Here is a 23,059-nt window from a genome sequence, read left to right on the forward strand (position 1 = left end):
AAATTAATTGAAATACAAAATTAGAATATCGTTGTTGTGTAAGTGTCCAACCCCTGAGTTCATACTTGGTGGAAGCACCTTTGACAGCAATTACAGCTGTGAGTCTGTTGGGATAGGTCTCTTCCAACTTTGCACATCTTGATTGGGCAATATTTTCCCATTCTTCTGGACAAAACTGTTCAAGCTCAGACAAGTTGCACGGGGAGCGTTGATGGACAGCAATCTTCAAGTCATGCCACAGATTTTCGAATGTATTTAGGTCAGGTCAATTTTCGATTGGATTTAGGCTCTGACTCAAGGATATTTGTCATTTTATTCCTTAGCCACTCCAGTGTAGCTATCACTGTGTTCTTCAGGTCGTTGGCATGTTGAAAGGTGAACTTCCGTCCCAATTTCAGCTTTCTTGCAGAAAGCAGCAGGTTTTCCTCTTGGATTTTTCTGTATTTTGCTCCATTTCTCTTTTATCCTGACAAGTGCCACAGTCCCTGCTGATTGAAAACATCCCCATAACATGATGCTGCCACCATCATGCTTTACCTTAGGGATGATTTTCTTTGGGTTATGTGTTGTGTTGGTTTTGTGCCAAACGTAACGTTTTGCATTTAGGCCAAAAAGTTTAATTTTGGTTTCGTCAGACAACAAAACTTTTTTCCATCATGAACACACATTTGTGTTGAAAGATTGGCCTTTAAAACATGACTCAAATTGTCCTTATGAAGGTGGGCAGTCATTTGTACGAACACACAGACATTGTGCCTTATATGGTGGATAATCCTGGGGATATGGAAGGACACCATAAATAAAATAAACAGATCTGGTGGTCTCGTGGTCCACATTTTTCATCTCGGGTGGTCGCCGTGTGGCGATTTGCATTTATTTTCATTTTCCTTGTCTTGGAGCAATATAAAAAATATATTCCAAAAGCTGACATGACAGACACAAATAGGGCAAAAGGGAGGATGCAAATTTATATACAAGAAAAATCTCAAACATAATGCCAGCTATGGCACAAAAATACCAGACTCAAACGAGAAACAAAGGGGCATGCATGGACTTGAACAGGCACGATTCGGTGTTGGATCCATTACGACCCATGCAGGCTGGTATTGCACAGGGCTGGTGGAGTACAGGATGGAAAAATGGCAATGAGGAGATGCATTCAATGGCTCTCAAATGGTCCATGTTGATGATGAAGCAGCGAGAAAGAGAAAAGCGAGGAGAGAGACAGAGACAGAGACAGACAGACAGACAGACAGACACAGAGAGAGAGAGAGAGAGAGAGAGAGAGAGAGAGAGAGAGAGAGAGAGAGAGAGATGATAAAGTCTCACTGAAGCCCAACTCTGGTGATCTCATTCTCTTCTCTGTCGGTAGTCTCTCCTCTCCCCGCAGGTGCATTATGTGGCTTTTAAACACCAAGGACTGCCCTTTGGTTCCATCAATGGCCGCCTATTTCCAGTGGGAAACTCTACCTTCCAGGCTGCCCCGCAATCCTACCCCTCTCCAGGGCTCTGCAGCTCACTTCTACAACCTTGCCAGCAGTCCTTGGCCAAAATGGCTTGCATTGTTTCCCATTTAAAGCTGTTAGCTTTCCATGTGCCTTTGTGCCCACAAGTCCTCCACCTGACCTTACCTGTACAGGTTTTACATCGTACTCCATACCCTATTCTGAGTACAATCACAACCTTGTCTGTGCTCACATTACTTACGGCTCGTCTCTGACAGATCCCAAAGTAATACCAGTGTAATTATAATCTACTTGAGCACACAGACCAAGCTACTCCTAACACATTCTATCTATAGATCTCCCTCCATCTTTCTTCCACATAACGATACACACCCGCGGTATTTCCTTCATCATAACCAAATCCTCCATATACCGCTTCAAAACCACCTGATATTTTCTTTCTATTGTTTACATTCAGGTATCCACCCAATATCAAGACATTAGTGATGTCTAATCCATGAACAATATCCTCAAGTTACTCCCAAAATCATTCTTTCTCCTCGTCATTCAAGCTGACATGAGGTGCATATGCTAAAATAACAGTCATGACCTTTACTCACATAATAAATTTAAGCCTCATAATCCTTGCATTATATATTTTCACTCATAGGAAATTTTATATGAACTTCTCTTTCACTTGTGATGGCTGTCGAGAGTTAAAGACGGAAACAACAGCGGAGGGTCGATCGCCATTTCCGTCAAACCGCATACCGTGAAGGTCTTGGCACTCTCTCCCTCGAATTGCATTTCCAGTCTCCCATTTCGATTTAGAAAATCATGACCCAACAGGACATCAGAGCACAGATTTTGCAGTACTAACAATTTAACATCCGTATACATTACTCCTTTGGGCACCAGATTTACAACACAGATTCCTTTGGTGTTCTGACACAGGGATGCGGACGCCATACAGACCCGGGTAGGCCGCCGTGTCGGCATGATGGGCCAGCCGTGACTTCGAACTAGAGCATGGCTGACAAAACTGTCACTGCTCCCCGTGTCAATCAATGCATCAGCATCCTGACCGTTAATCTCCACTGGCATCACAGCTTTGGCGAGCCCGCATGGAGCAGTTATGGTGAGCGGGTTGGTTCTTGACATGAAGGCCTCTGCCAGAGTTGCCCGCTTGGCTTTCCTCGAACGGCAGACTTTGGCATAATGGCCTTTCCGGCCACAATTATGGCACAACGCGTCTCTTGCCAGACAAAGTGTCCTCAGATGTCGTCTATTTCTGCAGAAATAACATTTTGCCGTCGTCTTAGCAGGATTACCTGCAGCAGTGGTTATAAGCTCGTTGTCCTCTGCATCCGAACTCACAACGAGCGATTCATCTCGGCAGGTGTCGGTCCGCACGGAAGCACTCTCCACGGAGATATCAGCGTCCGGGTGCTTCGCGGCAACAGCTGCACGAGCCATAATGTAGGGCCACCCGTAGGTTTCGGATCTAACCTGGGCTAGTTGAAGTACCTGGGCCTAGTCATATGTGACTTGTAGAGACGTAGTCTCAGTCTCCAGCAAGCGTTGCCGAATAGCAGGCGACTGAAGTCCTGTTATGAAGGTATCCCACATGAAGTAGTCGATGACCTCGACGGCCGTTTGATCAGGCAGCCCACAGTCATTGCCGAGCTGTTGTAGAGCCTGTACATATTGCTCCATGGACTCCGTAGTCTCCTGCCACTTGGTAGCAAGAAGATGACGGGCATATATCGGACTCTTTGGTTTCACATAGAGTGCATGCAAAGTGGCTATGGCCGCCTCATATGTCTCACAATGAGTGAAATAATCATAGACCGTGTTCGACACATTACAGTGTAGAATGGTCAACTTCTGCGCGTCCGTGAGCTCGGGAACCTTCGCCATGTGGTGTCCGAGGGCTCGTTCCCAGCATGACCATTGGCTCGAGGCATCGCTCGCATGAGAGTCCCCATTGAATCTTTCCAGCTTAATCAGTTTTTCCATTGCTCGTGACGCTGAGTTCGAGCGAAGTGAAGTTGAGAGATAGTTCAATAAATTGTTGTGGAATCAAACTCAGACCTCTGGCAATAATTGAGGCTTTATTGAACTATTTCTCATACCAATCCTCCCAACACAAGAATACAGTTTATTAGTTCCATAAAAAGGCAATCAAAGCATACATCTCTTTCTAGGTCCTTGCAAGTAAGCCTTTACGTACCTGTTAAATCTCAGTAGTCTACAGCGCTGGGATACAGTATGCCACCCGTAGCGCACCAAATGGACACAGTCTATATAAGCTCCCTCAAGGTCATCCCTTCACGCGGATAGTCTCTCCACTCAGCTCGAGACAATACAACATATTTCATCACAGTTCCCCAAAGGTTCGTTATCATTGATAATATAAGGAAAGATCTCTCACCACGATCAGGCTTGGTGTTCATCGCTCTTGCAGAGAAACAGACAGTAATGTTAAGAGGAAGAGGTTGCAGTCTCGATTCCATATCAGTTGTTCGACTCATGTCTTTCCGCATTGCAAGTGGTGTTTTCCATTTTTGCTCTTTACATCTAAGAGGCCAAAGAGGTATCTCAGATGGCAGTGAGTTCACTGCGGTATCAACTGCCAGGACAGGTCTCCCACTGAAAAAGATACAAAATACCGAAAAAGAAAAAGGAGGCATCACAAATAATTTGCATTTTAATATATATATTGCAATAAAATAGCTATTACAATATAACAAAACTAGCGAGGTACCCATGCTATGCACAGATGTGAGGCCAAATGCAAACAGACAATGCGGAAATAGCAAATGCTAAACTATGAACCAACAAATTCCACATTCCTGTGACACCTTCTGTTGAACATCAGGAACAGACAGCTGTTTCGTGAATGACTTGGGTAAAAAAAACTTAATGCAGCTGAATGTTTCTATACCCAGTCAATGGTGAAATAGCAAATGGCGAATCCGCAAATATCACGAGCAGAAACCCTCACATCATTTCCTTTAAACTCAATCTCTCTATGTTTTCATTCTATTTCAAAACTCTAATTTCCATTCCACTTTGACATTATGGGGTATTATGTGTAGATCAGTGAGAAAAAAAAAATCTCAATTTAATCCATTTTCAATTCAGGCTGTAGCACAACAAAATGTGAAAAAGTCAAGGGGTGTGAATACTTTCTTAAGGCAATGTATCATATATGTTATAAGTTTCCTTTACAAGGAACTCAAATGCCAGCAGGAGGTGATTTGGCCCGATCAGGCCTGCACAATGGTTGCCAACCTAAGGATGCTTGTTCATGCTCTATCGTTTTTAAATGCTAAGCGTCAAGCAAGGAAGCAGCACGTCCCATTTTAAAACTGTTTGGTATGACTCGACCGGGGTTCAGGTTTGAATCACCGACCTCCTAGACTCGGGGTGGATACCCTAACCATTATGCCACCAAGTCTGATTAACGTCAGACATGTTGTGTAATTCATGTTGGACAAACGGGCACCCATTACAATTCGTCATGTTCGGACCTGTAATCTGATTGCAGTTACTCTCATATTTTTCGGATATTTATTTCAGATTGCCTTTTGAGAAACAAAATAATAATAAGAAACTAGAGCAATGTGACTGTGTCGCCAATATGCCTCCGCATAGTCCCTGCCCATGACAATGGGTAGATGCCCTCGTTCACTGTCCTAAAAATAAGCAAGTTAGATTTAAATCCCTTCAGCTGTTTTCAAGTGTCACATTTTCACTAGACAGGACATGTTTCACAATGATCGGCGAAGTGGTTTCAGAGAAGGGATTTTTCAAAATATTGGCTTTCAAGCTCATATGGCTGCCACACCACGTGACATATGACCTTTTAAAATGTACACTCTGCACTTGTATGAGTGGGGGATCATGTTTGTGAATTTTTGTGTTGATCGGATAAGGATCGTTCTTCTATCCAAGATGGCTGCCAAACCACGTGACCTACGACATCATAATTTCCAAACTCTGCAACAATGGTGTTAGATGACATTTGTAAAATTTCGCATTGATAGTGTAAGCAGTCTCAGAGATATCATCATCATCATCATCAGGTTGATCTCAATCAGATCGGATACATAGATATAATTATTTTATATTTTCCTTCAATCCCATATGGCTGCCACACCATGTGACCACTGATGTTTTCTTGATCAACTTTTAATCGCCATGCCTAGTCAATGGCACTCATAAAGTTTCGAGTCAATCAATTTGGTGGTTTGGGAGAAGTTTTTTTTTTTAAAGGTTTTAGGTTAAATCCAATATGGCTCCCAAACCATGTGACCTATGATGTCATAAATTTAAAATTTCAATTAAAATGGGTCATAGATCATGTGCATGCAATTTCAGAATTTTAGGATAAGGAATTCGATTGAAACATATTTGCCTGGTATACCACTTCACCTATGATATCATTATCATGCTTTTGTTCCCCATTGGGAGTGCTTGACAATGTGTCAAGTTTCAAATTTTTCCATTCAGCGGTATCTGAGAATTTTTTTTTTTAATTATTCGCGTTTAATCCAAGGTGGCTGCCATACCACCTGACCTATGATGTCACAACTATTCTAAAAATATTCTGCATAGGTGTCACTCCTACCCTGAAAGTTTTGTCTCAATCGGAAATGTGGTTGCTGAGAAAAACGAGGTTTAGTCCGTGACGGACGTACGGACGGATGTACGGACGGACGGACAACCCAAAAACATAATGCCTCCGGCCACCTTCAGGTGCGGAGGCATAAAAACAGTTTTTAGAGGGCTCTGTTACGCAGTTGGAAGTGTACTGTACTCTCGGTCTCATTTAACACAAGTGAAGCTGGTCACACCGCATAACTGTCATCTATTACTAAAAGAAGAAGCATCTGTTGGTCCATCCATGTGTGTATCCGTATGATGATAAAAATGGTAAGGTTTGAAAGCTGATCATCGATTGACTTGGAACAAAAATTTGTGTATGTTTAATCATAAAGAATGTCTGTTTTTTAAAAAAGCCCGTCTCTCTAGGATTGGAGAGGGAGAAGAAGAAGAAGAAGTAGCGGAAGAAGACGAAGAGGAAACATATTTAGGAGCTTAATGCAGTGGTTCCAACGTTACCATGTATTATTGTACGACAGCAGGGATCCTTTAGAAGGACAGGGAAGGAGCACAAAAAATTATATATAATAGTATTTCTTGGATCAATATAAACATACTAGCGGGGTCACCCGTGGGAATCCCACGGGCATGGATGTGTGTGACATTTCGACATATTGAGTTATATGCTGCACATTCATTTTTACAAAATGGTTACTGGCAAGTCATCAGATCCAGAAATGGTGTGATGAACACAATTTATTTATTTCACATAATATGTGACCCCTCACTCCTCTCCACCTGACACTCTCCTGCCTCCACCTGACACTCTCCTGTCTCCACCTGACACTCTCCTCTCTCCACCCAGCACTCCTCTCCTCTCCAAACCCTCACATCCCTCTCCTTTCCAATCCCTCACCTCTCCAATCCCTCACACTCCTCTCCTCTCCAATCCTTCACACGCCTCTCCAATCGCGCCTCACACTCCTCTTCAATCGCGCCTCACACTCCTCTCCAATCGCGCCTCACACTCCTCTCCAATCGTGCCTCACACTCCTCTCCAATCGTGCCTCACACTCCCCTCCAATCACTCCTCTCCAATCGTGCCTCACACTCCTCTCCAATCACGCCTCACACTCCTCTCCAATCGTGCCTCACACTCCTCTCCAATCGCGCCTCACACTCCTCTCCAATCGCGCCTCACTCGCCTCTCCAATCGGCTTTCCCCGTCTCGTTTCTCTCCTTTTTCTCCCGTCTCGTTCTTTTTCTTGCTCCAAATCGGTCCGTCGGAATCGGAAATCGGCCCGTCTCGCCCGTCGGCCCGTCGGAATCGGAAATCGGCCCGTCTTGCTTTTGTGCTTGTGCGTAAATAAATTGTGTTCATGACACCATTTCTGGTGTTGGGCTAGCGGCTAGGGTGCCGGCTTAGGATCCTGGGTTCGAATCTCGGTCGATCGCCGAATTAATGCCAGGGGGGTTGACTCAGCCTGTCATCCTTCCGAGGTCGGCTAATTGAGTACCAGTTCACTGGTAATTCCCTGTTTGTCGTTGAAGGCGGCAAAAAGGGTTGGCGTCAGGAAGGGCATCCGGCCGTAAAACATTGCTTCAAAAAGGGGACAAAAAAACAACAACTACCACGGTCCCCGAAAAGGCCAACCCCCGCTTTGCGGGGAAAAATGGCCTCTAAACGGTGGTTTTTACACCATTTCTGGATCTGATGACTTGCCAGTAACCATTTTGTAAAAATGAATGTGCAGCATCTAACTCAATATGTCGAAATGTCACACACATCCATGCCCGTGGGATTCCCACGGGTGACCCCGCAAGTTTGCATTGACGTTCGTCGATGGACTCGTTCGCCCGTCTCATTCGTTTTCTTGCTGCATCCTGTTCAAGTCTGCGTTCTTCATCGATCGTCTCATTCATTTTGGAAATAGAAGTTTCCACGCAGCGCATGAATTGTCACGATCCTCAAAAGGAATTTGTCTCGTAATCATCAAATGATAAATGGCAAGTAAATTATATTGTGGAAAATTAAAGATTTCAAATAAACCTATTTAAAGTGTATTCGCACATAACTAATTTTAAAAAACGAAGAAATATCTCTTGGTAATTTCCTGAAACATATTTTACTTCCGGCTAATAATGTTGAATTAAATAAAAACGAAGAAATATATGTCGGCATCATTGTTGACGTTTTTGTGACGACTGTCATCAAACGAAAAAGTAATATATCTTAACGGAAAAGCAAAAGCGAATTTTTAATATATATCGACACGTTGCCGTTGGTGTCATGTTGGGCGGTGTATGATACACCATGACGCGATTTTTAAAAATATATCTCTGCATTTTCCCGCGTGTGTGGAATGTTCTCAATTATTGCTGACACCGAGTCCAAAACCATCGATAAAAATGAAATCATATGGTGAGTTAGATTGGAGATAAAGGCGTGAGAGAGACTCAATGGCCTTGAAGTTACAGGCATTTGAGAATTCATTTCGTTCTATAAACGGCAACTTTCATCGGATTTTCTTCTCGTTTTTTTTCAACCGAGTCTAAAACTATGTTAGCGACTGTGAAAAATGAAATGATATATCGAATTTAAAATAGATATCGACACATTGCCGTCGGTGTCATGTTGGGCGGTGTATGATACACCATGACGCGATTTTAAAAAATATATCTCTGTATTTTCCCGCGTGTGTGGAATGTTTGTGGAAAATTAAAGATTTCAAATAAACCTATTTAAAGTGTATGCGCACATAACTAATAAAAAAAACGAAGAAATATCTCAAAGGTAATTTCCTGAAACATATTTTACTTCCGGCTAATATGTTGAATGAAATAAAAACGAAGAAATATATGTCGGCATCATTGTTGACGTTTTTGTGACGACTATCATCAAACGAAATAGTAATATATCATAACGGAAAAGCAAAAGCGAATTTTTAATATATATCGACACATTGCCGGCGGTGTCATGTTGGGCGGTGTATGATACACCATGACGCGATTTTAAAAAATATATCTCTGCATTTTCCCGCGTGTGTGGATTGTTCTCAATTATTGCTGACACCGAGTCTAAAAGTAAAACCATCGATAAAAATGAAATCATATGGTGAGTTAGATTGGAGATAAAGGCATGAGAGAGACTCAATGGCCTTGAAGTTACAGGCCTTTGAGAATTCATTTCGTTCTATAAACGGCAACTTTCATCGGATTTTCTTCCCGTTTTTTTTCAACCGAGTCTAAAACTATGTTAGCGACTGTGAAAAATGAAATGATTTATCGAATTTGATTTGAAATAAAACTGGGGGAGAGCAAGACACCACGGGCCTACAAAACAGGACTCAAAGCTATGCGAGTTAATAAAATGGTGGATATTTGTTTATAGCCACTCCCAGAATGGGTGGAGCTATGGGTGGAGCTACTCTGCAAACCGAGTAAGCCACACCCCGGACAGACACCCAACAGATAGACAGACAGACAGACAGAATCATCTACGGCTATTATAATATAGATAGATATAGAAGTACAAGGAAGGAGAAAACAAACAACAACAACCACAACAACAGCAGCAACAACAACTTTATGTAGTTATTTAGTTCCATGAAGTCATGGCTGACTTCTACTGACATTTGTGATCTGATTTCTCCAAACATTCCTATCCTGCACTGCTCCCCAAAGCTCTGGCAGAGAAAGCTTAGTTGCAGCTTTTACCACGTCCATCTTGCACATATAAGATTATAAAAGATCCTTTTTAACGTGTTTACTTCATTTTACATCCTCATTGAGATTCACAGATAGACATGCAATATGTTTGTGACGTAGAACATGCGCTGTCCTTTGATTAAATCCATCAGTGAAACGACAGGTAGGCGCGCCTAGTTTTACCTGAAAACAGTAACACCACCAAGTGCCCCAACTACCAGCTCTGGGATATCGTCACCGGTGAGATCTCGGCCTGAGGCCAATGACCATCCAAACAGACGTACAGAAGGAGAAAAATCTGCCGCCATCAACCGCTGAGGAAAGGAAAGAATGCAATGGAGAAACGACATTATGCATGATAATAATAGCAGTACCGGTAGCAAGTTCTTTTTTTTTTAAATATCCAAATGAACATGAATACACATCCGTTGGTAATGGTGATAATGATGCATTGTAGCGGCTGCCGCTGGGGTTTCACAATCGCCTTGCACCTATCAAGGACGCGGAGCGATCACCATGCCGGGCTCGTCCAGGACGCCCGGGCAGGCCCGCGCTCAACTTGCCAGGCCTCGGTCGGGACGCCCGGGCATGCCCGGGCATGCCCGGGCAGGCTCGCCCTCAACTTGCCAGGCCGCAGCCAGGACGCTGGGCCACGCCCCCTGGCGCCGGGCCTGGGCAAACCCCCTGGGTTAATAGATATATATGGCTGACCGAAAACGGGTTTTCAGAGTGCCTGAGTGTTTGATTTCAATAAAGCAACTCAGATGAATTCCAGCTTTTTGTCGCGTCCATTCTTCTGATCGACGTGGGAGCCCCAGCTCCTTCATTGGTGACCTATCGACATGGACACGGCAGTCGCCCTTAAACTGCCTACCTTCTGGGAGGCTCACGCTGCGGTTTGGTTCGCACAGGCGGAGTCCCTGTTCGCCCTGCGAGGCATCACGGCCGACGACACCCGCTTCCACCATGTGGTAGCTGCGCTCGAGTCGGCTACCGCAGCCCGCGCCCTGAGCCTCCTCGAAAGCCCGCCAGCCGCTGACAAATACGGCGCGATTAAGCAGCTTCTCCTCGATGCTTTCGCCCTCCCATCGGCGGAACGCGCACGGCGCCTGCTCGAACTGCCTGAGCTCGGCGACACGCGCCCTTCCGAGCGAATGGACTACATGCTTTCACTGCTCGGCGAGCACTCTCCGGCATTCCTGTTCCGGGAGCTGTTCCTCCGTCAGCTGCCTAACCCGGTACGCCTCGCCCTGGCAAGCACGACGATCACAGATCCCCGGGCCCTTGCCAGAGAAGCCGACAAGATCTCCGCTGCAGGACGGCGCATCGCAGCGGCGACATGGGACCCACCGCCGTCCGACGCAACAACCATGGCGCCCGAGCACCCGGCACGGTCGACGGCCGAACTGCCGACGCAATTGGCGGCCGCTCTACCGTGCCGACCACCTCCACCCGACCAAGCGTGGTGTTACTATCATGCCAGGTTCGGACAAAAGGCCCGGACATGCCGACCCCCGTGCACCTTCGGCAGGCCGGGAAACGGCCGGGCCGGCGTTCATTACCAGCCATGAGCGCCGGCCATACGGGCAACTTACTGTTCATCACGGATAAAGCGTCCGGACGGCGCTTCCTGTGCGACACCGGCGCCCAACTGAGCGTCATACCCGCCTCTGACCAGGACAGGCAATCCGCGGTTTGCGGCCCCTCCTTAGTTGCGGCCAACGGATCGACTATCCGCACCTTCGGCCCGCGCAACGTCACCCTCTGCTTCGGCGGCCAACGCTTTGCTTGGACGTATGTAACCGCCAACGTGCCCGTGGCTCTGCTAGGCGCCGACTTCCTCTGCGCACACGGACTGCTGGTGGACGTCCAACGGCGTCGTTTAATCAACGCTGAAACCTTCAGCTCCCTGGTATGCACATTGAGCAGCTCCGCGCCGACCGAGCTGGCATGCACCGTCCCGGCGGCGAACGAGTTTGCTCGCCTGCTCACGGAGTTCCCGGCCCTCACGCGGCCGACGTTTTCGGCCGTCGCAGTACGGCATGGGATCGAGCACCACATACCAACCACGGGCCCGCCGGTCTACGCCAGGGCCCGCCGCCTCGACCCAGCCAAGCTCGCCGTAGCGAAGGCCGAATTCGACGCGTTGGAGCACCTCGGCATCGTGCGGCGCTCCGATAGCGCGTGGGCCTCGCCACTGCACATCGTGCCAAAGCCGGGGGGTGGATGGCGCCCGTGTGGCGACTACCGCCATCTGAATGACGCTACCACCCCCGACAGGTACCCGATCCCGCATATCCAAGACTTCTCCGCCCGTCTGGCGGGACGGGTCATTTTTTCGAAAATTGATCTCATACGGGGATATCACCAGGTACCTGTCAGGGCGGCCGACGTCCCTAAAACGGCAGTCATCACGCCGTTCGGCTTATTCGAATTCTTGCGGATGCCGTTTGGTCTCAAGAACGCGGCTCAGGCGTTCCAGCGCTTGATGGACGGCGTGCTGCGTGACCTGCCGTTCCTTTTCGTTTACCTGGACGACATCCTCGTCGCCAGCACGTCCCGGGCCGAGCACCTCCTCCACCTCCGAACACTGTTCGAGCGCCTCAGCGAGCACGGCCTCATCATCAACCCGGCCAAATGCCACTTCGGCACGACGGCCGTTGATTTTTTGGGCCACCACATCACCAAGAACGGGGCCGTGCCGCTGCCAACCAAGGTCGAGGCCATCACCACGTTCCCGCGTCCCCGCACCATAAAGGCCCTGCAGGAATTCCTGGGAATGGTGAATTTTTATCACCGCTTCGTGCCCCGCGCTGCTCACCTCATGCGGCCCCTCTACGAAGCCCTCCGGGGCAAGCCGGCCAAGCACGACATCGTCTGGTCCGCAGCAATGGATGCGGCCTTCCAAAGCTCAAAGCGGGCCCTCGCCGACGCAACACTGCTCGCTCACCCGGTGCTCAACGCTCCCATCGCCCTCACCACGGATGCCTCCGACTACGCGGTGGGCGCCGTCCATGAGCAATGGGTGAACGGGGTTTGGCAGCCACTCGCTTTTTTCAGCCGGCAGCTCCGGCCGAACGAGCTCAAATACAGCACGTTTGACCGGGAGCTCCTCGGTCTACACCTGGCCGTCCGCCATTTCCGCCACCTCCTGGAGGGCCGACCTTTCACGGCGTTCGTCGACCACAAGCCGTTGATTTACGCCATGGCCAAGGTCACGGAGCCATGGTCGGCCCGCCAACAGAGCCACCTCTCCGCCGTGTCGGAGTTTACCACGGACATCCGGCACGTCGCCAGCAAAAACAACGCCGTGGCCGACTGTCTTTCCCGGGCCAGCGCGAACGCGGTCCACCTGGGCGTGGATTTTGCGCTTATGGCGGCGGACCAAACCACCGACACCACGGTGCAAGCCCTCCGGGCGGCGGACACGGGCCTCCGCCTGGCCGACATCCCCTGCGCGGACACTGTCCTGCTCTGCGACGTCTCCCAAGGCCAGCCTCGCCCCATCGTGCCCGTCACCTGGCAACGCCGCATCTTCGCCTCCCTCCACGGCCTTTCCCACCCGGGCCGGAAAGCTTCCCAGAAGCTGGTGTCGGCGCGTTTCGTCTGGCACGGCCTTCGTCGGGACGTCCGCGATTGGACCAGCGCCTGCACGGCCTGCCAACGGGCCAAGGTCCACCGACACACCCAGGCCCCGCTGGCACCTTTCACCGTGCCCGAACGACGTTTCGACCACGTCAACGTGGATCTGGTGGGCCCCCTCCCCCCGTCACGGGGGTTCACACACCTGCTCACCATGGTGGACAGGACCACCAGGTGGCCGGAGGCCGTTCCCCTCGTCTCCACCACCACCGCCGACGTGGCGCAGGCTTTCATCGCCACCTGGGTCGCCCGCTTCGGCGCACCGGCGGACATCTCGTCAGACCGCGGACCACAGTTCACCTCCGAGCTGTGGGGCGCGGTCGCCCGCAACCTGGGGGTCAAGCTCCACCGTACTACGGCCTACCACCCCCAAGCAAACGGGTTGTGCGAGCGATTCCACCGCTCCATGAAGGCCGCGCTCATGGCCGGCCTTCAAGACGGCGGTTGGGCCGACCGGCTGCCGTGGGTCCTTTTGGGCCTTCGCACGGCCCCCAAGGAGGACCTCCAGGCATCCACCGCCGAGCTGGTCTATGGCCAGGTGCTACGCGTCCCGGGCGAATTCGTGCCCGACGCTACCAGTCCCTGGTCCGCAGCTCACCAGCGCTCGGACCTCCAGGAGGCCGCCCGACGGTTTGCCCCCGTGCCGACATCCCACCACGGTGACCCCCGGTCCTACGTCCCCCCAGCACTCCGCACAGCGGAGTATGTTTTTGTGCGTCACGACGCACATCGGTGGCCACTCCAGCCGCCGTACGACGGGCCCTTCCGGGTGCTGCGACGGGACGACAAGTCGTTCGTCATCGACATCGGCGGCAGGTCGGACCGGATTGCAGTGGACCGCCTCAAGCCGGCGCACGTGGACGTCGACCACCCACCACGGGTGGCCCTTCCGCCGCGGCGAGGCCGCCCCCCATCCACGGGGCCCCCCACTCGACCGCCCACCACCTCACCGGACCCCCTCCCACGACCCGCCAGGGGTCGCTTCGGCCGGGTCATCAGGACCCCCCTCAAGTTGACCCTGCCGGTGCAAGTCGATTCTGGGGGGACGTGTGTAGCGGCTGCCGCTGGGGTTTCACAATCGCCTTGCACCTATCAAGGACGTGGAGCGATCACCATGCCGGGCTCGTCCAGGACGCCCGGGCAGGCTCGCCCTCAACTTGCCAGGCCGCAGCCAGGACGCTGGGCCACGCCCCCTGGCGCCGGGCCTGGGCAAACCCCCTGGGTTAATAGATATATATGGCTGACCGAAAACGGGTTTTCAGAGTGCCTGAGTGTTTGATTTCAATAAAGCAACTCAGATGAATTCCAGCTTTTTGTCGCGTCCATTCTTCTGATCGACGTGGGAGCCCCAGCTCCTTCAGCATAATCCAGTACAGTATAAACTTGACCAACTTTCATGAAGATTGAAGTAGTCTTGCTCATGAAGGTCAATTGTGAACAAGTGTAAAGTGACACGGAAGATGGCGGAAGAGGAAGCGTTTCAGTTCTTGCAAATCACTGACATCATATACAAACTGTGTTTCACAGCATTAATAAATTGAACATGCATTACATGTCCCCTATCACAGTACTGAAACGAACACGTGATTCAAGACAGGAATGTGATGTTTATTTAGAACAAATTTCTGCAAGGATAATGGGCATAGCAAAAAAGGTGACTGGGAAAAGTCACCTGCTATACAAACAATACAACCCTCACATCATTATTGCATAAAGGCAGAATAATCATATAGTCATAAAACTGGCTGGTTGAGTGTGTGTAATTGTAAAGTTCTGTCCTTTGTTCTGATGAATAAAGTCACCAAGATGATTGGCCAATCATGAGCAGACAACACACAATAAAACATGAAAACATTACAATTTAAGGAATTGATGTTCAACTAGAACGGCACTCTGAAGAGAGCATACCTCCACCTGGTTGGCAATATCACTCAATGGTGAAGAATCACTTTTAAAAAATTATACGAGCTGGATCTGGATCCGGATCTTCACCAAAATCAAATCGATTCTTCCTTGTCACACACAACCTGCCCAACAAGTTTCGTACAAATCCGTCCATAACTTTTTTAGATATCCTGCTATGTATCGATTTTGGCCCAATCGCCCAATGGTGGAGAATCACTTGGAAAAATTAAATAATTCTCATATCCGAATCCATATTCAGATCTTCACCGAAATTGAATCGATCCTTCCTTGTCACACACCCCACCTGCCCACCAAGTTTCGTCCAAATCCGTCCATAATTTTTTGAGATATCCTGCTATGTATCATTTTTGGCCCTATGTCCCAATGGTGAAAAATCACTTTAAAAATTATAGTAGCCGGATCCGGATCTTCACCAAAATCTAATATCATACGATACATGTCTGCCAAATTTCGTCCGAATCCGTCCACAACTTTTTGAGACATTTTGTTCACAAACGGACAGACAAACGGACAGACAGACAGACAGGGGTGAAAACATAACCTCCATCCATCTTTGGTGGCAGAGGTAATAAATCAGACAAACTTGAAAATGAACAACTCGTTGTTCCGTCCATACGTTCAGTGTAGCACCATTGTCCGAGATTGTCAAAAGTTCACAAGTCCAGTCTACGGTTGCCCTTGCACAGGTCCAATTCCTCCTCGATGGGTACTGTAAGTAACTTCTGGTAGGGGAGACTGAATGGGTGTTGCCCGTGTTTGTAGAATTGTTGCACTGTTTTCAGGACTCCCAGCTGGCCGCTCATTATCATGAACCATGGCCTTGTTAGGCGTATCAGTTTCTGCATCAGTTAAGTCATCTTTATACAGGTATTCTCTATGTGAGTAGCTTGAACAATTGGAAGCCTCAGAGCTATGTGCATACATAGTCTATTACATCGTTATTGGCAGTCACCAGACTGAATGACCTCCAAACATGGTCCTTGATGATGTTTCAGGACCACTGATGGAGACCGCTGTTTATATCCAGGGAAAGCTGCTGGAGCCAGCCGAACATGATTTCCTGTTCGCATCAGCATAAGTGTTGCCTTTGAAGGCCGATCGTGACAGAACTTCATGTTTTGGATTTTCTACCCAATCAAAGTGGCATTTTACACAACTAGCAACGGTACTCGCCCTACGGGCGGGTCTTCAATTGTGAGGCCCAAATGAAAAGGCAAAGTATCAGAAATTGAAGGGTTTTGTTTTATTTTAATCGATTCATATAAACATCCGTTAAATCATATCACACGCAAATCATCAAAATCTAAACAGTATTTGTGGAATTTCAACAAAAGCCACATCACTGTTCATATCGGTAAATATTATTCCATCGTGTTTGGAAAAACTGGAAAATTGGAAGAAAAAAATTGGAAAAACAATATAGCCTATTTTACTCCAGGGGGTCCCAGGATTACCCACCCAAAATATCGTTGCGATCGGTTCAGCCGTTTTTGCGGTACCTGGGGACAGACGGACGGACAGACAGACGGACAGACATTTGGTGAATTATAGTAAGATAACGGTTGTCGTTGACCAGGGCAAAACGTCTGCTTGAGGCAGGTTCCATGGATGCCAAATTCCATCAGGAGTTTTCGGGAGACAGATCGATTCCCTTCATTGGCATTGTTCTGCAGTCAAGAAGTGCTCGGTGTTTGATTCCACATTTATTCCACGGTTTCTTTGCGGTTTACGCAGCTTTCTCCACCTCTCCATTATGAAGGCTAGCAGTGTGTTACTCAATTCCAAAGTCTAAAAGGAATTTTTGAATTATTCTGATGAGTAAACTGGGAGCCGCTGTCACTTCGGATAGTTCTGGAAATGCCATGTCTGCTGAAGGGCTATTTCAGTGTTTCAATTGTGGTTCAGCTATGTCGATCTTTGAGTTCATCCACATCTATGAATTTTGAATAGTCGTCCACAGTCAACAAATACTTCTTTGAATCAAACTCAAAGATATATGTCCTCACCACCATTCAAGCCTGGTCTGGGGTTGAAGTTCGTTCAAGTGGTTCGGCCGACGGTCTATTCTGGAAGTCAGCACAGTTTGAGCAATGACTGATTATTTCTACAATATCAGAGGTCATGGCAGACCAGCACAGCACTTCACACACACGTTGTTTGCACTTTACCACACCCGAGTGTACAAGTACCGTCATTGAAGGCAGGGGGTACAACAATCCTCATGCCTTTGTAGATGATCCCATCAGCCACTATAAGTTCACTCCTGGAATTCCAGAATGTTCGAATTGCCACCGGTACCTTCTGTCTACTATCTGGCCATCTAAAGAGTATAATTTCACATTGTGGTTTTAGCTCATGTTGGATACAAAGTTGGATTTCTGTTCACCATTCTTTTGTCACTGACAGGAAATCAAGCATACAGACTTGCTCCAGGTTACCGATTTCGGATTGGTTTCCAGGTAAGTATGCCCGAGATAACATGTCAGGTAAGTACATCTCCATGCCCTTTCTGTAGTGAATGGACAGGTTATACCTCTGAAGGCTTAACAGCATTCTTTGCAGATACATCGGAGTCACTTCCAGTGTTTTTTTGAAGTCGTCTTCCAGAGTTTTGTGATCATTGTAAACTCCAACTTCTTTCCCAATGATATAGTAGTGGAACTTTTTGCAGGTATGCATAATAGACAACATTACCTTTTCTATTTGTGCATGACGGGTTTCTACATTACTGAACAAATTGGGAACTGTATGCCACAGGCCTACCTTCCTGCACGAGGACTGCACCCAGACTGTTCTGCATCACAGTGGCTCGCCACTGGTTTGGTAACGTCATAATATTTCAAGACAGGAGTATTGCAACATAACTCTTTCAGGTTGTTAAATGCCTCTGTCTGGGCAGGTTACCGCCCAAGTATGACATCTGTTTTGAGGAGCTCTCATAGTGGAGCAGCTATTTCACTGAGATTAGGTATGAATTTAGACATACAGTATGTCACAAATCCCAGAAAGCATTTCACGCCTTCCTTGTCTTTCCGTGAAACCATCTTGCAAACTGCTCCTACTTCGGATGGGTCTAGTTTGAGGCCATCTACATTCAACAGGTGTCCTACTTATTGAACTTTGTGACATCGGATCTTGCATTTTTGCATGTTGAGTTGCAAGTTGTAGCTTTTGGCTCTGTTGACAACCTTTTACGGAATTTCATCATGGTGATCATCGGCTTTGAGCATCTGATCCATTGAAATATCTCCCGTGAGCAGTTATGAAAAAACACTTTTTCTCAAAAAAATAAAATAAACTAGAACGGCACTCGGTAGAGCACATACCTCAACCAGGCTGAACAATTTGTCTTGTATACCCATGATAGGCCGGATCTGGATTCGGACCTGAACCAAAATCTAATCAGCTTGTTCTTGTCATCGAAACAACTCATTCACCAAGTTTAGTCATAAGTCATCCATAACTTTTTTTAATATCATGTTATCACTTTTCGCCCGATCTCTCAATGGTGAAGAATCACTTAAAAATTAAATAATTATCGTATCTGAATCCATATTCAGATCTTCACCAAAATCGAATCGAATCGTCCTTGTCAGACACCCAACGTCTCCACCAAGTTTTGTCCAAATCCGTCCATAACATTTTGAGATATCCCGCTATGTATCGTTTTTGTCCCTATCTCCCAATGATGAAGAATGGTGTTGGCATAGCGGTTAGGGTGCCAGCTTGGGATCCTAGGATCCTGGGTTCGAATCCCGGTCGATCGCTGAATTAACGCCAGGGGGGTTGACTCAGCCTGTCATCCTTCCGAGGTCGGCAAATTGAGAACCAGCTTGCTGGGATGAATGATCACGGTGTGTACCCCGATTTAGAATAGGTACACCGTATCCCTGCGCATCGAAGAGCATGAACCAAGGGTTGGCGTCAGGAAGGGCATCCGGCCATAAAAGCATTGCCTCAAACAGGGAACCATGATCGTCATGGGGCCCGCAAGGCTAACCCCCGCTCTAGCGGGAAAAATGGCCTTAAAACGATCATTCATTCATTCATTCATTCATTTTTTCTCCCAATGATGAAGAATCACTTTAAAACTTCTACCAGCCGGATCCAGATTCAGATTTTCACCAAAATATAATAATTTCGTCCTCGTCACATACACTACCTCTCTGCCACGAAAACAAGGTTAGCTCATTCAAGGAGCCGTTTGTCGGAGAAGATGGAGAGCTGGTTAAGCTTGGTTCGACAGGTTTAAGCGCCGCAGTAACTTGCAAAGCAATTTGCATCACAGGATCAGTGTCAATGCTAGAAATGTTGACGTTCAGGCAAGCCCTTGAATTCACTGAGCTGGTGTTTACCATCTGTATTACAGTATTTATAAAATAATCTCTTTACCATCTGTATTTTTATTGCCGCTTTTACAAATACCCCAATGAAGCCCTCATATACTGCTCATGCAAGAAAGAAACTAGAACGGGCACTCGGTAGAGCGCATACCTTCGCCGCAGCTACTTTTGTTGCCAAAATAAAAGACTACACAAGGGTTATGACGTCAGAGTGTCATGTCGCATATCACAAGATTGAGCATTGAATTCTGAACATTTTGGCATTAGTTTCATACAAATTGGACACAAATTGACCGCGCTATGGTAAAAAGACGATTTTGACCTTTTCATGACCTTGACCTTGACCTTTGACCCGATCGATTCCAAAATCTAATCAAATGGTTCCCGGATAATAACCTATCATCCCACCAAATTTCATGCGAATCGGTTGAATACTTTTTGAGTTATGCGAATAACATACACACACACACACACACACACACAGACATACAAATAAATACACAGCGATCAAAACATAACCTTCCGCTTTTGCGAAGGTAATAACGCTGTTGGGGACGCATCTCCATATAACCAATGGTATAATGACCTCTTTTAGTGCATATTTCATTAACACTCTCTTCTCCAGGAACGCATCCGGAGCACGAAGCGAGGTATTACTGTATAATTGCATTAATAACGAGGAAACATTTCAAAATGCAAAGCCCGTCCGCATCTGCTTTGTACTCAAACTAAACTTGACAAAAACAACAGCTTTAAAAAAAGGTAAAATGTATTTAGTAGTGCTCTCCACATTCGCATAATAAAGGTTTGCTGAAAATGTGATGAAAAAAGGTAAACTAGAAAGCATCTCAAAATGTAAGTTGGACAAAATAAAGAAATACCAAAGTATTACCAAACCCGACCATCTCGTGCTGCAAGACGGATGTGATAATAAGGCCTATTTGTACTTACTATGACTTTGCCATTTCACATTTTGACCCAGTTATTATAAATAGTATTCTCCGTATTCTCATAATAAAAGGTTGTTGAAAACGTTGATGACAAAAGCTCAAATGGTAAAAAGGTTATGGCCTGGAAAGACAGACAGACAAACACACACACACACACACACACACACACACACACACACACACACACACACACACACACACACACACACACACAAACACACACACACACACACACACCTCCCACTGCGTGGGAGACTGGCTAATAAACATTACAAGGTGTTTTGAAAATAGTGAGATAAATAATTGACAAGTTATCTCTTGGAGAGTGCACAACAAAAGATTCCTTGCCTGAGCAGCAGGGTTTTGTAGGCCATGGTCTGTGCCCAGGAACATGTACACGACCCCATTATCCTCCTCTAGTGGTGCCCCCACTGCCACATCCACACGACCATCACCATTCATGTCCCCCATCGTTGCCAGGCTACTACCAAATCGGCCAGTGGAATCTCCTTCTTTACCAGTAAGCTCTTGCTGCAGCTGCAGCTTAACCTGAGAGACATGTTCACAAGATGTTCAAAAGCAGAATATTCAGGCCCAGACTCATTGACAGTGAACAACTAATCAGGTGAGAGAAAGACAAATCAGTTGCATTAAACATGGCAAACTTAGACAGGAATGCATGAAACATGAATGAGACAACTCTGTGAATGAAATAAATTCACCACCACAAAATCACAGCCACCACAAAATTGTTTTTCATTTATATGTTGACTCCTTGACATTTGCAAGTGGTACATGCTTGGGAGCCCCGATGGTACGCGTTTCTGTGTGTACTGTCGCTGATGAATCGCCAAAAAGTGATGAAACCGGTCCGGCAGCAGAAGGGGTGTGCAACATTGCGTTTCTCTTGTGTGTACTCAGTATGAATGTCATTACAGCTGTGGAGGGACTCTGCGAAGAGTTTGAAACAGCAAAGGGATTACCTTGTGTAGCCTTCATGGTTGCAGTTACGCAGCTTTCTTTGGCTGGAAGAGCATGGGAGGAGTCTATTTATTTATATAATCCTAGCTACTTGGGGTAATTGATTAGGTGAGAGACAATTGGTTATTTCTTCCAATCACAGAAAGGTGAGAGATGTGATTGTGTTTTTCATATATACACTCCATGACCAAAAGTATGTGGACACCCCTTCTAATTAGGACATTCGGCTGTTTCAGCCACACCCATTGCTGACATGTATATATAATCAAGCACGCAGCCATGCAATCTCCATAAACAAACATTGGCAGTAGAATGGGCCATACTGAAGAGCTCAGTGACTTTCAACGTCACACCGTCATAGGATGCCACCTTCCCAACAAGTCGGTTTCGTAAAATTTCTGCCCTGCTAGAGCTGCCCCAGTCAACTGTAAGTGCTGTTATTGTGAAGTGGAAAGGTCTAGGAGCAACAACCGCTCAGCCCGCGAAGTGGTAGGCCACACAAGCTCACAGAACGGGACCGCTGAGTGCTGAAGCTCGTAAAAATAGTCTGTCCAACGTTGTAACACTCACTACCGAGTTCCAAACTGCCTCTGGAAGCAACGTCACCACAACAACTTCATAGAGAGCTTCATGAAATGGGTTTCCATGGCCGACCAGCCGCGCACAAGCCTAAGATCACCATGTGCAATGCCAAGCGTCGGCTGGAGTGGTGTAAAGCTCGCTGCCATTGGACTCTGGAACAGTGGAAACGCGTTCTGTGGAGTGATGAATCACACTTTACCATCTGGCAGTCCGACGGACGAATCTGGGTTTGGCAGATGCCAGGATAACGCTACCTGCCTGAATGCATAGTGCCAACTGTAAAGTTTGGTGGAGGAGGAATAATGGTGTCTGGGGCTGTTTTTCATGGTTCGGGCTCGGCCCCTTAGTTCCAGTGAAGGTGAAATCTTAACCCTCCATCATACAATAACATTCTAGATGATTGTGTGCTTCCAACTTTGTGGCAACAGTTTGGGGAAGGCCCTTTCCTGTTTCAGCATGACATTGGCCCTGTGCACAAATCGAGGTCCATACAGAAATGGTTTGTCGAGATTGGGGTGGAAGAACTTGACTGGCCTGCACAGAGCCCTGACCTCAAACTCATTGAACACCTTTGGGATGAATTTGAACACTAACTGAGAGCCAGGCCTAATCGCCCAACATCAGTGCCAGGCCTCACTAATGCTCTTGTGGCTGAATGGAAGCAAATCCCTGCAGCAATGTTCCAACATCTAGTGGAAAGCCTTCCCAGAAGAGTGTAGGCTGTTGTAGCAGCAAAGGGAGGACGAACTCCATATTAATTCCCATGATTTTGGAATGAGATGTTCGATGTCTGGGTGTCCACATACTTTTGGTCATGTAGTGTGTATGTATATATATATATATATATATTCATATATATATATATATATAT

At 47.1% G+C, this 23,059-nt stretch overlaps 1 protein-coding gene across 2 annotated transcripts in view; it reads right to left on the bottom strand.

The window, feature by feature from the left end:
- LOC137429790 (integrin alpha-M) overlaps positions 1-23,059 on the bottom strand; it is a 240,431-nt gene that overhangs the window by 107,893 nt on the left and 109,479 nt on the right. For both annotated transcript variants that reach the window (XM_078778582.1, XM_068120046.2), the window contains 3 exons: positions 20,974-21,174; positions 9,948-10,078; positions 3,880-4,097 (listed from right to left, as the gene is read on the bottom strand). In XM_078778582.1, the coding sequence (XP_078634708.1) occupies positions 3,880-4,097; positions 9,948-10,078; positions 20,974-21,174 (550 nt within the window). The remainder of the gene's footprint in view (positions 1-3,879; positions 4,098-9,947; positions 10,079-20,973; positions 21,175-23,059) is intronic.

Source organism: Myxine glutinosa, chromosome 1 (assembly GCF_964187855.1).
Source record: "Myxine glutinosa chromosome 1, kmMyxGlut1.1, whole genome shotgun sequence".
NCBI lineage: Eukaryota > Metazoa > Chordata > Myxini > Myxiniformes > Myxinidae > Myxine > Myxine glutinosa.